General features: G+C 40.8%; 5 protein-coding genes across 5 annotated transcripts; 3 read left to right on the top strand and 2 right to left on the bottom strand.

Moving 5' to 3' along the window:
* Window positions 1-321: 321 nt before the first annotated feature.
* On the top strand, window positions 322-1878 carry LOC126784455 (probable sarcosine oxidase). Its single transcript, XM_050509918.1, has one exon. It carries the CDS (start codon window positions 393-395, stop codon window positions 1596-1598), a length of 1206 nt encoding a protein of 401 aa, XP_050365875.1. The 5' UTR covers window positions 322-392; the 3' UTR covers window positions 1599-1878.
* Window positions 1879-2224: 346 nt separating this feature from the next.
* Window positions 2225-3826, bottom strand: LOC126784448 (uncharacterized). The gene is made up of 2 exons (XM_050509911.1): window positions 3572-3826; window positions 2225-2976 (listed from the first exon to the last, which is right to left on the bottom strand). The coding sequence occupies exons 1-2, from the start codon at window positions 3769-3771 to the stop codon at window positions 2508-2510; spliced, it is 669 nt and encodes a 222-aa protein (XP_050365868.1). The 5' UTR covers window positions 3772-3826; the 3' UTR covers window positions 2225-2507.
* Window positions 3827-4161: 335 nt separating this feature from the next.
* On the bottom strand, window positions 4162-8057 carry LOC126783251 (pentatricopeptide repeat-containing protein At5g10690). The gene is made up of 12 exons (XM_050508685.1): window positions 7855-8057; window positions 7590-7772; window positions 7393-7525; window positions 7143-7240; window positions 6821-6982; window positions 6642-6710; window positions 6315-6450; window positions 5830-6062; window positions 5461-5538; window positions 5004-5072; window positions 4630-4806; window positions 4162-4508 (listed from the first exon to the last, which is right to left on the bottom strand). Exons 1-12 carry the CDS (start codon window positions 7999-8001, stop codon window positions 4236-4238), a joined length of 1758 nt encoding a protein of 585 aa, XP_050364642.1. The 5' UTR covers window positions 8002-8057; the 3' UTR covers window positions 4162-4235.
* Window positions 8058-10628: 2571 nt separating this feature from the next.
* Window positions 10629-12640, top strand: LOC126783279 (F-box protein AFR). Its single transcript, XM_050508719.1, has one exon. The coding sequence runs from the start codon at window positions 11420-11422 to the stop codon at window positions 12563-12565; it is 1146 nt and encodes a 381-aa protein (XP_050364676.1). The 5' UTR covers window positions 10629-11419; the 3' UTR covers window positions 12566-12640.
* Window positions 12641-13925: 1285 nt separating this feature from the next.
* Window positions 13926-14581, top strand: LOC126783715 (uncharacterized). Its single transcript, XM_050509230.1, has one exon. The coding sequence runs from the start codon at window positions 14191-14193 to the stop codon at window positions 14395-14397; it is 207 nt and encodes a 68-aa protein (XP_050365187.1). The 5' UTR covers window positions 13926-14190; the 3' UTR covers window positions 14398-14581.
* The last annotated feature ends 200 nt before the right edge of the window (window positions 14582-14781 follow it).

Raw genomic sequence — 14781 nt, forward strand, 5'->3', positions numbered from 1 at the left:
TACTATGTAAGATTGCGGCGCTAGATTTAACGCCATAATACGGTCTACCACTCCACTTCCTTGTTATATTGTTTTTAAAACACACAATTTACTTTTACTCTAGATTAGGGTTTCCCCGCAGTTACGTGTCCCCAAAACACTGCCCTCTACGTCTTTTACTGCATGGAACACCAGGCGTCACCAAGAGAAGAGAAGGGCACAGTGGCAATATCGTAGATTTGAAAAAAACAGTGGCGCCTCTTAAGAATCTTCCATGTTAAAAACAAGGCTAGCCCGCTTTAGCTGCGTCACACTTACTTCCAAGTCACAGATCGCAAACCCCAAACCAAGTGGCAATCCCAAAGGCCAAAGCCAACTCACTCACACTGTCATCTTCCACGAAAAACCCGGAGATGGAATCTTCCGTCCAAGAGTTCGATGTCATAGTCGTCGGCGCCGGAATCATGGGCAGCTCCACCGCTTACCAGGCCGCCAAGCGGGGCCACAAGACCCTCCTGCTCGAGCAATTCGACTTTCTTCACCACCGGGGCTCCTCCCACGGCGAGTCCCGTACGATTAGGGTTACGTATCCAGATGACTATTACGCTCCTCTGGTACTCGAGTCCTACAAGCTATGGCTACAAGCAGAGTCTGAAATCGGCTACAATGTCTATTTCAAGGCCCACCACTTCGATATGGGCCAAGAAAGCAACAGAGTTTTCCAGGCAGTTGTAGCCAGCTGCCGTAAGAACGAGATAGCTTACCGGGTTCTGAACCGGGAGCAAGTGGAGCAGGAGTACTCGGGTCGAATCAAGTTACCGGAGGGGTGGGTGGGTTTGGCTACGGAGCACGGTGGTGTGATCAAGCCCACCAAGGCTGTGTCTATGTTCCAAACGCTGGCGCTGCAAAACGGCGCCGTGTTGAGGGACAACATGGAGGTGACGGAGATAAAGAGAGATGAGGTGAAGGGAGGCATTTGGGTTGGGACAGGAAATGGGGAGAGGTTTTGGGGTAAGAAGTGTGTGATGACAGTTGGGGCTTGGACTAAGAGGTTAGTTAAAACGGTTGGTGGGTTTGAACTGCCTATACAGCCCTTGGAGACCACAGTGTGTTATTGGAGGATGAAGGAGGGTCATGAAGCTGGTTACGCCATTGGAGGTGACTTCCCCACTTTTGCTAGCTATGGGGTTCCATATGTCTATGGCACACCCTCATTGGAGTATCCGGGTTTAATCAAGGTTGCGGTGCATGGCGGGTACCCGTGTGACCCGGATAAGAGGCCTTGGGGACCCGGGAACCCGCTGGCTCCTTTGAAGGAGTGGATAGAGACGACATTCTCCGGTGTGGTTGACTCCGGAGGGCCGGTTGCCACTCAGTTGTGTATGTATTCTATGACCCCGGATGAGGATTTTGTGATTGATTTCTTAGGGGGTGAGTTCGGGAAGGATGTGGTGATCGGATGCGGTTTTTCCGGTCACGGGTTCAAGCTGGCTCCGGTGGTAGGGAGGACATTGGCTGACCTTGCACTTAGTGGAGAGGCTAAAGGAGTGGAGCTAAAGCACTTCAGGATAGCAAGATTTCAAGAGAATCCAAAAGGCAACGCAAAAGATTACCTATAAACTAAATCACTACCTTTCTGTTGTAACTGTTGTCTATGTAAGAAAATGTACGTCTATGGTAGTCTTATCGATGCCATCTGTAATGTTCCTGTGTGCTTGTAGTTGATAATGCAATTCAGAACGTGTGATGCCCAACTAGAAAAAGGCCGAGCCAGAAACAGGGGAAGAGCATATGCAAAGGCAAAGCCATGAAAATCTATAGAGCATTCGTTTCAACAGAAAAGGTCGAGTCAGTTCGCCACCCCTTGTAGTACAGATATGAGAACTGAAAATATTCTTGAGCAAGAAAAAAACCATATAACTTTGTTGTACAAAATTTGTATGATTGAATCAATGTGGTTCTTGAATGTCGAACTAAATAATCTACCGAGAAGTACATGACAGGTTTTTGTGTTCTATAGCTATTATTACTTTCACTCCTATTTCAGCTAATTTATTAGGGGCAACTATGAGGGGGGAAATCATATATCCACCATGATCAACTGAGAAGATTAATCACATTGACAAGATGAGATTGGAAGCTAGGCTGGGAATGGGACCGATGCACAGTAACAGAGTGGGACAAGCCAAAACATTGAAACAATGAAGTTACAAACTCACAAGATAATTTGGTCCAGCATCAATTTCATCCAGTTTCATTGACTAAGAGCAGCTAACTGAATCTGCCCTCTCCATAGCATAGGAGCTCATCAGATTCGAAAGCATAGTATAATGGATTATTTGATACAAAATTGCATATAAAAATGCAAGGAACTGAATTTTCACAATCAGAAAAGATCACAAAGTCTGCTTTATCAGCTAACTATGGCTAGTATTGAATTACCCTGAAAACCCTGAGGAGTTAAAGTCCGGAAATGGGTCTGGCTGACAAAAACGAGAACATCCCAAAAGCCGATTCAAGAGTTCAACTCAGGAGTTTGCGACCAACTGCTCATGAACCTCAACATGAGAGCTTCCTTCCTCAATTCCTGCACCTTCCTCCTCATGAGCTTCTTTATCAGTGATTTGGTTGTCTTTGCGTTCCTCAATCTGTTTTAGTTTCTTCGACCAACCATACATCTGTCTCTTGACTTGCCTCTCATCTAGTTTTAATTCTTTAAATTCCTGTTCAACCTTGGCTTCACCGTTAGGTGCTTGGAAAGCATATCCCCCTGTCTGGCCAACCTCTTCATACAGCTTTTCGATTTTGGCTTTCCAGACAAGCCCCATTTCAGTGTCCATCTTGTGGTAAGGAGTTTTCAGAAAGTACTCATCAATACCTCCCGCCTTGTCTATGCAACGCAAAGCGTGGGTAGTGACTTTGACTCGAATCTGACGGTCTAGGATGTAACTGAAGAGCCGCTTCTCCTGCACATTCGGCTTCCAATGCCTCCTTGTCCTATCACCACAAAAAATTATGGTTCATCAGAAACCCATTCTTCCAACTTCTACAAAATCATAGACCAAAACAACAACTTTAAAGAGCATCATATATGCTAAACCAGCTTAACAAATCGTAGTATAACATGCAAAAAGAAACCATTAAATCACAAAACCATCTAAACCTGGCAATAGTAAACAAGTATGAGACTCAAAAACCTCTGATAATATTGTCCACATTATCTAGAATCCCTAGAAGAAGCAACTATCCCCAGTCAAAAAATCGAATGCATAATAGTTTTTTTCATGATCAAGCTAGCTCCAATAGCTTAATAGTACAATTTCTACATCAACAATGCTCAAAATTCTAACATCAATGCACCAATGCCAATTTCAACAACTATATTTCAACACAAGATAAATCATACAAATTAAATTCACACAGCACCCACTACCCAGCAAACCAAATCAAACTAAATCAAGTCACTTCAATACTTTAATTCCCAAAGTATTGAGGGTTCATAATCAAAGCTGTTGTATGATTTGTATCATGCAACATGGCTCAAATACTAGAATTTAAAACGCAAGAGAAATAGAAGGTAAAAGATACGAACTTGTTGCCGCCGTCTTCGCTGACGTTGTTGCCGAACTGGATGTGGCGGCCGGCGAAGATGCCACGGTGGGCTCGACCCATTACGATTTTCGGGTCGGGTAATCGGTTCTTCTTGAGCTCCTGCTTCAATCGCGGGTTCAGGTTTTTGTCTCCGACCTTCTTCATCACGCTCCTCATCATCTCCTTCGCTCTCTGCGCCATTCTCAACCCGCTTCGATAAACCTTAGGGTTTTACAGCTGAGATTTTTTTAGGCTTTTAGTTCATTTTCAGTGTTTCTGAATCTGATAATGCAAAGTTGCAGAGCAAACGCTGCGTTTTGAGAAGTGATGGGGAGCCAAATTATTAAAGTCAGCTCTATTAACGGCTGTGATTAAATCATATCTGCTGTCAATTCTTACTGGAATTTTTACAGACGACATAGGCCGATTTACTACCTTAACTTTCACCTTAGAGCCAACTTGGTATACGTATTAATATACACTGGTAGTATGTAGGTGACAACATGAATACAATTGAGAGGGCAACGTAAAAATCGAAGCGATTATCAAATGGCATAATTACTCATTTTCATAAGCGATACACTGTTTTAGCTAAAGCCTTTGAGGATATTATTTTCACTAAAATGTATAACAAAATTGTATTTACAAGGAGGGTTATGGTCTTCTCATACACAGCACATTGTTAAACTTCTACAGAAAGAAGGTTTCAATCCTGGCATTTCTGATTCTGGTGCGACAAGCAGTTTACACAGTTGTTCAGCTGTAAAAACACCAACAGCCCTCAAATTTGCAGTACCACCAAACAAAGAGCTACGGTTTACTATGACCACCATTTTGAATTTGTGCTTCACAATTAGATCCACCACATGGCCGATCGATGTGGTTGTTACGGCACAGGGAGGTGGACTTCTCATCATTGAGGAAAGAGGGGCATCCATCTACAAAATAGTATGCAAATGAGACCATATTATGTATAATTGTCGAGACAAAAGTGCTTGTCTATCAGACTGTACCCGAAAGAAAAGAAAACATTTGGTTTGTAACATCATAATGATTTACCTCTGTACAGTCTTCACGGTGCAATATTCCAATGCAGTTACCCCAGTCATCTATGATAGGCACTGCTGAATCTCTAAAGAAACGCATAGCTACCTTGTTCAACTTTACAGTCCCAAGAAGTGGACGTGCTGCTTCAAAGGGCTTCATCACGCTTTCAATCGGATCGCTAGTCAATACCTAAATCCAAAAAGTGTAAATATCAGACAACAAAAGTTAAACACAGCCACTCAGGTTGTAGACTCAGTATGACACATTCAATGTAAACTCATGCCCTATACATAACACTGACAACAGTATATTATCCAAGTCTTTGAACATTAGGTAATGTACAGTTATCTACCCTACAACTCTAAGGACAAGGAATAGGCAAGGACCTGAGGGAGCAGATAAGGAGTCAATATGGAATTTGTGTTTCCCAACAAGGCCTCTGTGCGTAGAGCAACCTGCAGTACAAGGGCAGAAGTTATACCAGGCAGAAAATGAACATGTAGTGTAATACAAATTCAAGTTAAATATATAATAGTAAACCACCAACTAGCTAAATAAATTTTTTGAACTTGAACGTAGAAAGCGCCAGTTGAGTAACAAAAGCCTGAAGTCTTAATATTTGATTTCAGGTGTCTAAAGAACTTGAATTTCAGGTTTTCGCTTAAAATATTCAGGAAAATCTTCAATATCTTGGTGATACTTTATATAATTATACGCATGTCAAAATAAATTAAAACATCAACAGGTACCTCTCCTGTCAGAGGAGACAAACGCAGACGAATAGTCATATTAGTTATATCTTGTCACATACATAGTCCTGGAAAGTACAAGAAAACTACATACCATGCCTCCTCGACTTGTCCACGGTATTCTCTTCCACCTTGTAATTATGCTTCCAAGATAATTTTTGGCCAAATCTACCTAAAAACAAAAATGGAAAATAACATTGAATGGCGAATAGTAGTCAATTTCTCATACTAATCACATTGCAGCTAAATCAAGCAATGACTGAACCAGTGTGTGCATTATAAGTAGTACTTCAGAGAGATACAAAATCTAAAGAAAGGGTCCTTATCCTGTGAAGTACCTGGATTTTAGAAACCAGCATCCAAAAGGCTCAGATATAATCCAGGTAATCACTAATCAGGAAATGAAAGAGACTTAAGCAGTAAGACCACAATGATGAAGACTATAAGGGAGTTGATATTGTACCTGCCCATCATTTAAAGCTGACTCCATAACAAGATGATCAGCTTCTTCATGAATCATTGGGTAGATAGTTCCAGCTGTATCTAGCCACATGTGCTTATGCAGACTCCTCACTGTTTCATAATCTCCTCTAACAGCAAAGGCACGCATCAAGGAAAGATAGAGGTGTGGTTTTGGTCTCAACTCTGGATTTCCACCTGCCTGCTTTAATAATTCTCCAAAAATACATAAAGCACCTAATCATCAGACAAAATTTAATGTTAGAAGCAGAAGCGGTAGATTCAAATTTTAAGACGTAAATTTTTTAGCATCTTTCTATATGTGATAAGCAAAATTACAGAAATGTTATAACTAATTCAGCCATGACAAGAATAATTGGTGCAGTTCACATATATGATGTTGCACAATGTACCATGGAGCAAATGGCATTCATAATCAGAAGACATCAGAGAATGATAGCAACATAAACTGTTTTACGCACAGCATACCTTTTATTGCGTCACAATTTAGCAAAGCATCAACTGCTGCTGTATATGCTGTTCGATCAATGAACAAACCAATATATGTTTTCATTTCTGAAACAATCTTATGAACCATAAGGATATCTTTGGAATCCCCACACCCCTGCCAAAGAATATATAGAAACATCACAGTTTGCTTGATGATAGGAACTGAACTTTAACGTTATTAGCTAACAAAAGATTTCAAAGTTTCCAACTCCACGATGGAGGAAAAAGGGACAAAACGTCCAGCTGGTTCAATTAATGAATCTTCATATAACTTCATTAAGGTATTCAGAAGAAAAATATGTATACCTTGAGTAATGTACTATAGGTGATGACATCAGGGAAAAGACCAGGATCACTATATTTCTGTGCTTCATCCTACAAAATGAGGGACAATACTTCAGTAAGTTTCTTAATGCAGCCGACAACCTAAAAGTATAAGAATATTATACACAGGCTCTAAACTGGCCTTTCATATAGCTTGGGACCTTCATTTCCTCAAAGTATTGCATAGCGGCATCCAGCTTCCCAGCTTTTACACATGCAGATATTAGAGTATTATAGGTGAGCCTATCAGGCTTCAAACCTAGACGTATAATTTCGTCATGCATGTCTATCGCACTCTGAGGAAGGCCTGACTTAATACAACCCTGAAAATCAGAAGCAGCAAACCCTTAAGCAACAACATCAAACTAGACATGCAAATTTAGGATCATGCATGTTCAAAATAATGTATCTATCTTTCAAAGCTCAGTTCATGAAAATGGAAAAATCTTTTAAAGAATTTACATATATAGGTCAGTGGACAACCTTCATTAATAAGTTGTAGACTGTGAGTGAAAGACTGCCACCTTCTCGAAGGAGAAAACCATACCGTGCAAGAAGTCCATTAGCTCGGCGCAAATCTCCTGCACTACAGAAACAGGCAACCAGCACATGTACATTTATAAGAACATAAAACAGCGCATATATTCCGAATACTTCAGATACTACCATTGCCTGATCTAGAATCACAACATCAAAATGTGCCACATAGTAATAATTAATTGGCGTCACTAACCTGCCTCAACCAAAGCACTGAGCAGTCCGAAAATAAGAGGTGCTGATAGCTTTGGACTTCCCACAGCATCACCACGCTCCACAGATTCAAGCACTTCAAATGCTTCGTCAATTCTCCTCGCTCCGCCCAATCCCTTCATTACAAGCACATTATCAAATCTTTCGAAACACATTGTCAATAAGCATGAGGATTAGTACCTTCAAAAGCGTGGCGTAGGTGACAGTATCGACGCCGCAGCTCTCTGGCTTAGACATTTCGTCGAACACCTTCAGTGCAGAGTCGATATCGCCGCAGCGGACACACGCCTCCGCCACCGCGTTCATCACTATCGTGTTCAGCTTCCCGTACCTTTCCTTCGCGATCTCTATCTCCTTTATTATCTGCACAATCACAAAACCTCTATCAAACTTATAAGAGCAAAAAAATTGCTCAGAGGAAAAATTGAGAAGAAGCAATGAGGACCTGGTGGAGCTGTTTACGGCGAGTGAGCTGGACGACGCGGGAGGTGAGGCGCCTGAGGTTGGATTTACGGGGAGAGGCGGTGGTGATGCGACGGCGACGTATCGGAAAATAGGAACAGACGGCGAAGGAGAGAGAGGAGGTTTGCATTGTTTAATGGTGAGAGAGAGCTACCCATCGGCCATCTGCGGATAACGTCTGTCAGTTTCCGACTGATTTCTTTGGCGGGTAAAGTAGTGGTAGGACTCGCATGGGCCTTTTGTTTAGTCATATGGGTCCAATTATCTATCTGAGGCCCGGCCCAAAGTTGATATGACCAAATACTTTATTGTTGAACTTTCGATTAGTGCAAATATTATGTTTTAACAAGGTCACACTGTGTGTCTATGTGGCACTGTCGAAATGTTTGTCCTAGGTAAGTTTTTTTTTTTTGTGTGAGAGCTTAGTTACGCTACGACACCATCGCCAGGTCATATCCACAACTTCAATCCTGAAAGACTTACGACGGACACGTACTTGTCACATAACCTCATATATAAATTTCTACAGGATAATTTAAAGATCGCGAGCCAACAAGGTCTGCTGGCAGCGGGGATCGAAAATGTGTGAGTGATACACCTCAAATTCACCCTTACTAACTGAGCCAAACCTCGTTGGCTTTTCTAATTCTTTAAATCTAGTACATTTGTTTTTGGTTTGTTTATCTATTGTGTTTGATACTTTGTTTGTCATTAACAATCATGATTATGTGGGAGGAAATAAAAGAGATTTGCACGTTTAGAATTCTCTTTTTGTTTAACATAGCTTTACGTTTCAAGTTTCTGCTTGTCCTGTATGTACAAAGCGAATCACAACATAGATATGTTCGATAAGAGAACATTTCTATGCATAATAGACAAAATGAAATTGAGTTTAAACAAAAAAAACCGGCAATTTGTGAAAGAGACCAATCTTGTCAAATAAAAAGGCACTTTGTCTATATGTCAGACAAGCAACTAAGTAAGACCTTGTTTAGTGGGGGGAAAAAGTGACATTCTCATTGCTTATAACCATGCTGGTTGATGCATTTCCCCACCAACTCAATGACACTTTGTTACTGAAATGACACGATTAGATATAAAGTCCGGAATGCGGATTTCACGCCCCCAGCAGCACTGACACTAATAGTTTGCAAAGTCAAGTGTGTAATTAGTTCTTCAACTCTTTTAGTGTTCATTAACGCCGCATTGGTTAGGTCTTGTTGACGCCCTATTTGTGATCTTGCGATTTCTATTAACACGGAGCTCCTTCCCAGTTTATCAATTGTCTTTTTTATTATTGTCCTTTACAACTTCTTTTATATTTATCCCATGTAAATAATTAGTAATCAAACGAGTGACCGAGATTGCATATTATTTGTCTGTTTACTTGAACATCGGTGATTTTAGGAATACCTGTTTACACACAACTCCGTATATTCTTCAGATGATAGTTACTCACTCTACCTCAATCAGCTCACACATATAGCCATATAGGACACCGTTCACGTCTTTGTTTTATAGCCTATTACAAACAACACATCATAATCAACTTTTTGAGCTTCATTAGAATTAGAAATTCTAAAGCAACTACTTTCCGACTTCTGACATAGCGATTGCGAATATGAAATGAAATGTGTCGTGTGGAGCTGGAATGAAGGAAGCTGCAATTGTAGAAGATGAAGCTTAATTTGTCCATTCCATGCTTTTAATGATTTCATTCGGATGAGCAGTGTCTTTGAAATTAACTATGATGTTCAAACTGATCCCAATTACCTGCAAAATCAGCTCACGAAATTCTGGAGAGGGATCAGATTACTTCTCAAACACAAGAAAACGACATAACACTCGGAATTCAATTTTTTTTTTGTGGTGGGCAACAAATCCCTGGCCTCTCTTGCGTTTCTATTCCAAGTCCATCAGTCCATATGCTGCGTTCATTTTCATTCTGCGTTTGTTCCTTTCAATCACTTTCGAAAATTATATATAAGTTTTATTTTTAATATTTTGGATTTATGATGACATGTACTGTGTAGAAATTCAGGAATAATCAGACTCTTACCCATTAAAAGGACGGGTGCGTGGAAATTTCAATGCAAACAACTAGATGTATTGGACTATTGGTCGTCTAGTTAACACTCGAATGACATTGATTTAATTCGTTTTTGGAAACGAAAATTGGGGGTTGTCTTCAAGTCACTCGATCATAATGGGTTGGTCCACAATATCAAGTGGTGTTTGAGTAGATGGATAACGTATATCACAGAATCCTTGAAAATGTGTAATCGAAAAACCTTGAAAATGAAACAAACGAAATTTGATACACAAGTGATTTGTGTAGTTGTAGCCTACATTGGATGGTCCAGCCTTTTGTTGTTGCCCCAAAACAAAGAAATTGGTTAAAATTTAGAATGAAAGAGGAGATTAAACCTTCTAAGTTACTCCATGTAAGGTGTCAAGAACAAGCTCAGTAAGAAACATCTCGCCAAATAGATGATATATTAACTAGAAACAAAGTAGTGCATGATCAACTAAAGAAGATGAAAACCGATGATAGTATCCTCAATAAATATTTAACATACAAACAATACCACATGGATTGGAAATCCCAAATAAGAGATGCTTTATCACCTAAGCAAAAATATCCAAAAAAGACTTGGTCAATGTTATATTCTCTAACCCTAATCATACCGCCATGGAATGGAGGTGGGCCAAAAACCATTATCATGGGGAACACTCGATTAAGTAACATGATCGATCATGAGTCTCCTATGGAGAATACTACAATTCCGATTCATCTATATTCCCCTCTTCTACCCCACAACTTGTATAAATCATCACCTTCTTCCCATCAATACATATCACCATGCAGTGCACCACTGCTTCAATTGGATCTAACCGCAACCAACCCAATGTATATGCAGCAGCCATGCCACCGGACCCCTTAGCTTGTTTAAAATCTCACCCAAAACCCTTTGTACCCTTGAACAAGTTACTCAGAAAAAAACAATCCCACCTCATTTCCCCTAATTAAACTATTCCGTCTTCTTGCTCCAATTGTTTAATCCCGGCCACCACACAAGTCTCTTTCTTTCCGATCCGCCGGTGTATATATATGTGCTTGTTCCATCTCAAACCCAAACCTTATATTCCGCGTTGTTCTAGATGCATATCCCATTATTATAACTCTCTCTCTCTCTCAACTCTCTTCACTCCAACCCTAAAGTGACCCGATTACCATATAAACAACTCCACTTCATTTGACGACCCAATAATCCTGCTCACCTTTCTCCGCAAAGTGAATCTTTGCTTCGTCATCTACATGATCTCCTTCCTCTCTTTCTCACTATATATACCAAACTGAGTGAAATGCTCAGCACAGCTTACACAGATACTAGTTACTCCAACTCTTTAACTCTCTAACTCTCTGAGTCAGATCATCAAACACAGCTGCTTAATAAGCAGTTAAGCTTTTACAGCCTTTTCTTCATCTGGGCAGTTGTGTTATAGTACGTGTCAGATTAGCTTCTGTGCTCGTGGCTTTTTCAACAATGGCAGCTCTGACTTCCTCTGCATCAAACCTAGAAACTCATGAGAATTCCGACGTAGTAAGGAGCAGAAGCGGCAGCAACAAATCCGAGCCGTTGATTCCCGGACTTCCAGACGAGGTAGCCGAGCTGTGTCTGCTCTACCTTCCCTATCCATACCAAGCTCTGGTGCGTTCGGTCTCTGCTTCGTGGAACAAAGCCATTTCGGACCCGGCTTTCCTTCACTGCAAGAAGTCACTTTCGCTCCCACTCCCTTACCTTTTCGTTTTCGCGTTCAACAAATTGACGGCCAAGATTCAGTGGCAAGCGCTGGACCCTCGATCAGGCCGTTGGTTTGTCCTACCTCCGATGCCTGGGCATTATTCCAAGGCCGGCAGTCCACCGGGGTTAGCATGCGCCTCCTTGCCACGTCAGGGGATGCTAGTCGTGTTGGGCGGATCCGACGCGGAATGTTCTATGCGGTCCACCCTCGTGTATCGTACATCTACCAATCAGTGGTCCAGCGCGGCTCCAATGCCGACCGCCCGATCGCATTTTGACGCAGGGAGCATCAATAATAATATCATAGCGGTTGGCGGCAGCGGAACTTGTGAGAATGACTCGGTCAAGGGCGTCGACTGCTACGATCCTGAAAGAGACACATGGGCGAAAATTGCAACAATGCCAACCGGACTTGCCAAATACGACTCCCATGTGGTGGGGGATAAAATGTACGTCACCGAAGGGTGGACATGGCCCTTTAACTTCTCGCCACGCGGCCTGGTTTACGATTCGAAGACGGACGTGTGGCGAGATATGAGTTTCGGGATGAGGGAAGGATGGACAGGCATCAGTGCGGTTGTGGACAACAAGTTATTGGTGATCTCAGAGTATGGTGACTGTCCGATGAAGGTGTACGACCACGATAAAGACACATGGAGGTACGTCGGCGGAGATAAATTCCCGTGCGATGCACTTAGACGGCCTTTCGCAGTGAGCGCGGTGGAGGGTAGCATATACGTGGTGGCATGTGGGCTGAATGTGGGAATAGGAAGGCTGTCAGAATCGGAAGCACAAAAGGGTGAGCTACAAGTTGAGTGGCAGGTCCTGCCAGCTCCAACTGCATTTAGGGGTTTTACTCCTTCTAGTTGTCAAGTGCTTTATGCCTGAATGTATCGAATAATTGGATTTCCAGTCAATTATGTTCCTGTTTTTGGCCTCGTTCGGCATTTCTATATTCTTCTATACAGCTACTTGTGTTTCCACCCTTGATTGAAACAACCCACTCTCCAACCTTTAATCATCTCTTGGTGGGTTATCAAATCATTTCATGATCTTATCCAAATCTGGCGGAATATATTTCATAGGTTCCAATTGGTTTATTTCAACTCATAGCGGTGCTTAGTTATAGTAATATAAAACTGACGATAATCATGAGTAAGATTAGGTGGAGAAATTGCTCTGCTCTTTTACTGTTAGCCCAAAATCGCACTAACTTTTAGGATTGAGACTTTAGACCCGAACGGCTTAGAACCTGACCGAAATTATCGATTCCAAACAAAATAAATTACTAACTTTAGAGGAATCGTATCGAAACAACTAATTTGATTCGATTCTGGTTTTCTGTTTTTGAAATGATTTTGGAACCGGTAGAATCGAATATTCACAGTTATATAAGAAAAATTCCTAAAAGAAACATCTTCTGTCGTCGCATCCCTTATCACTTTTTTTTTCTTTACTTCTTAGACTCTGATTAATTACTATATAAACTAAAAAAAAACTTATTCGTTTTGTCTTACGACCTGACTTCCTCTATTATTTAGTACTCCATATAATCCAAATTATCCAAGGTTTTCAGTCTCTCTCTCAATTCTTTTTGAAATAATTGAGTATGTTAATTGTTGATCATTGAGTAATTATACTAAAGAGGTTGTTGACGTTCTGTATTTACATTTTGAAGTTGGTATTTTATATGATTATTATTTAAGGTTGGAGATAAATATATATTACAGTAAACTTTTTAGAACCGTAAAAATCCAGAAAACTGATCCGATATTTACGATTCAATTCGATTCATGTTCCGGAAACAAATTCTACTAAATCCGGACCGTTTTTTCTTTTTCAATTCCGGTTCCGAGAAAAAAATCAATATTTTAGAACCGGTTCAAACCTACAAACTTTATAAAAAATGACCAATAAGTTGTCGAGGCTTTGAAGAGTTTAAGGTCTCCCTTAACTATTGCATAGAAAATTCAAAGCCGAATTCAATCAAGTCCAACTGTTTTCCATTTTATCAGTTCTCAGTTTAATTACTTTTTAGCATGGACTGGCAGTCAGGAGGAAATTGCAGGGATTATTATCAATATGAAAAGGGTAATGAAGTAGCAACACCAACACGTTTATGATGCAAGCACAAAATGATATAGAAAGAATTCTTATCTTAGGTCCTGACGTTTCACACAACACGTGTGCGAAGTTTGGAATATTCTACATACACGCTTCTTACACAGAAAACCTTAGCTTCATTCTCTCCTTCAGTTTCTGGATCAAGCAACGTTCCTCCAGAATCTAGACCCTTCCCGTTAAGAAAGCTCCTTCCTCTTTCTGTTCTTCACAATTGGAAACTCCAAGAAGCAAACCCTATAAATAGGATACCTTTCGGAACTCTGTGACCAAATCCACCAGCCAGCAAACAACAACGATTTCAGAAAGGAAGGCTTGCATAACTCTGCGATCATATATCTTACAAGAAAGAGAGCTAGAGAAAGTTTAGAGGTAAAGAGGAAGAAAGAGCGATGTGTTTGGTGTTTGTTTGCGATGAAGATGATACGGTTCTCTCCAGGCAACCAGCACCGGGGGCGTGCCCGTTCTGTGGAGGTTTGGTTCAAGTCGTGGATATAGAGAGACAGTGGAGGTTCTGTTTCTTCCCTCTATATTGGAAAACCAAGCGCCAGTTCTACTGCAGCTTGTGTAATAGACACTTGGTAGTGCCGAATCAGTGATAGGACTAATAAAACAGAGGTTGATGTTCATGTATGAACTCTGCAACATAGAAAGTTTGCAGTTGTGTATGTGTATGGACTTTTGTTTCTTATGTTAGGGATGTTTTGATATCATGACAAGGCTGTTTATACTTGCTACAATTTTGTGTAGTTTTTATCCAGATTTTGTTTCAATGTTCTCATTCTTGATCTCAGTGTGGCTCTGAATGAATTGACAACCGAATTGCTACTCTATAGATTTCACCTGCTAATCCACACCATCACCAAAAGAGTTTCATGGTTTTTACTTCAGCAACTCCCCCTCTCCTAGAAATCTCTCTAAAAGGACATTCATGACCTATAGAATAGATACGAAGGGTAACCACTTCTTTCAATCAGTAACAC

This window comes from Argentina anserina, chromosome 2, assembly GCF_933775445.1.
Source record: "Argentina anserina chromosome 2, drPotAnse1.1, whole genome shotgun sequence".
In the NCBI taxonomy this organism is placed as follows: Eukaryota; Viridiplantae; Streptophyta; class Magnoliopsida; order Rosales; family Rosaceae; genus Argentina; species Argentina anserina.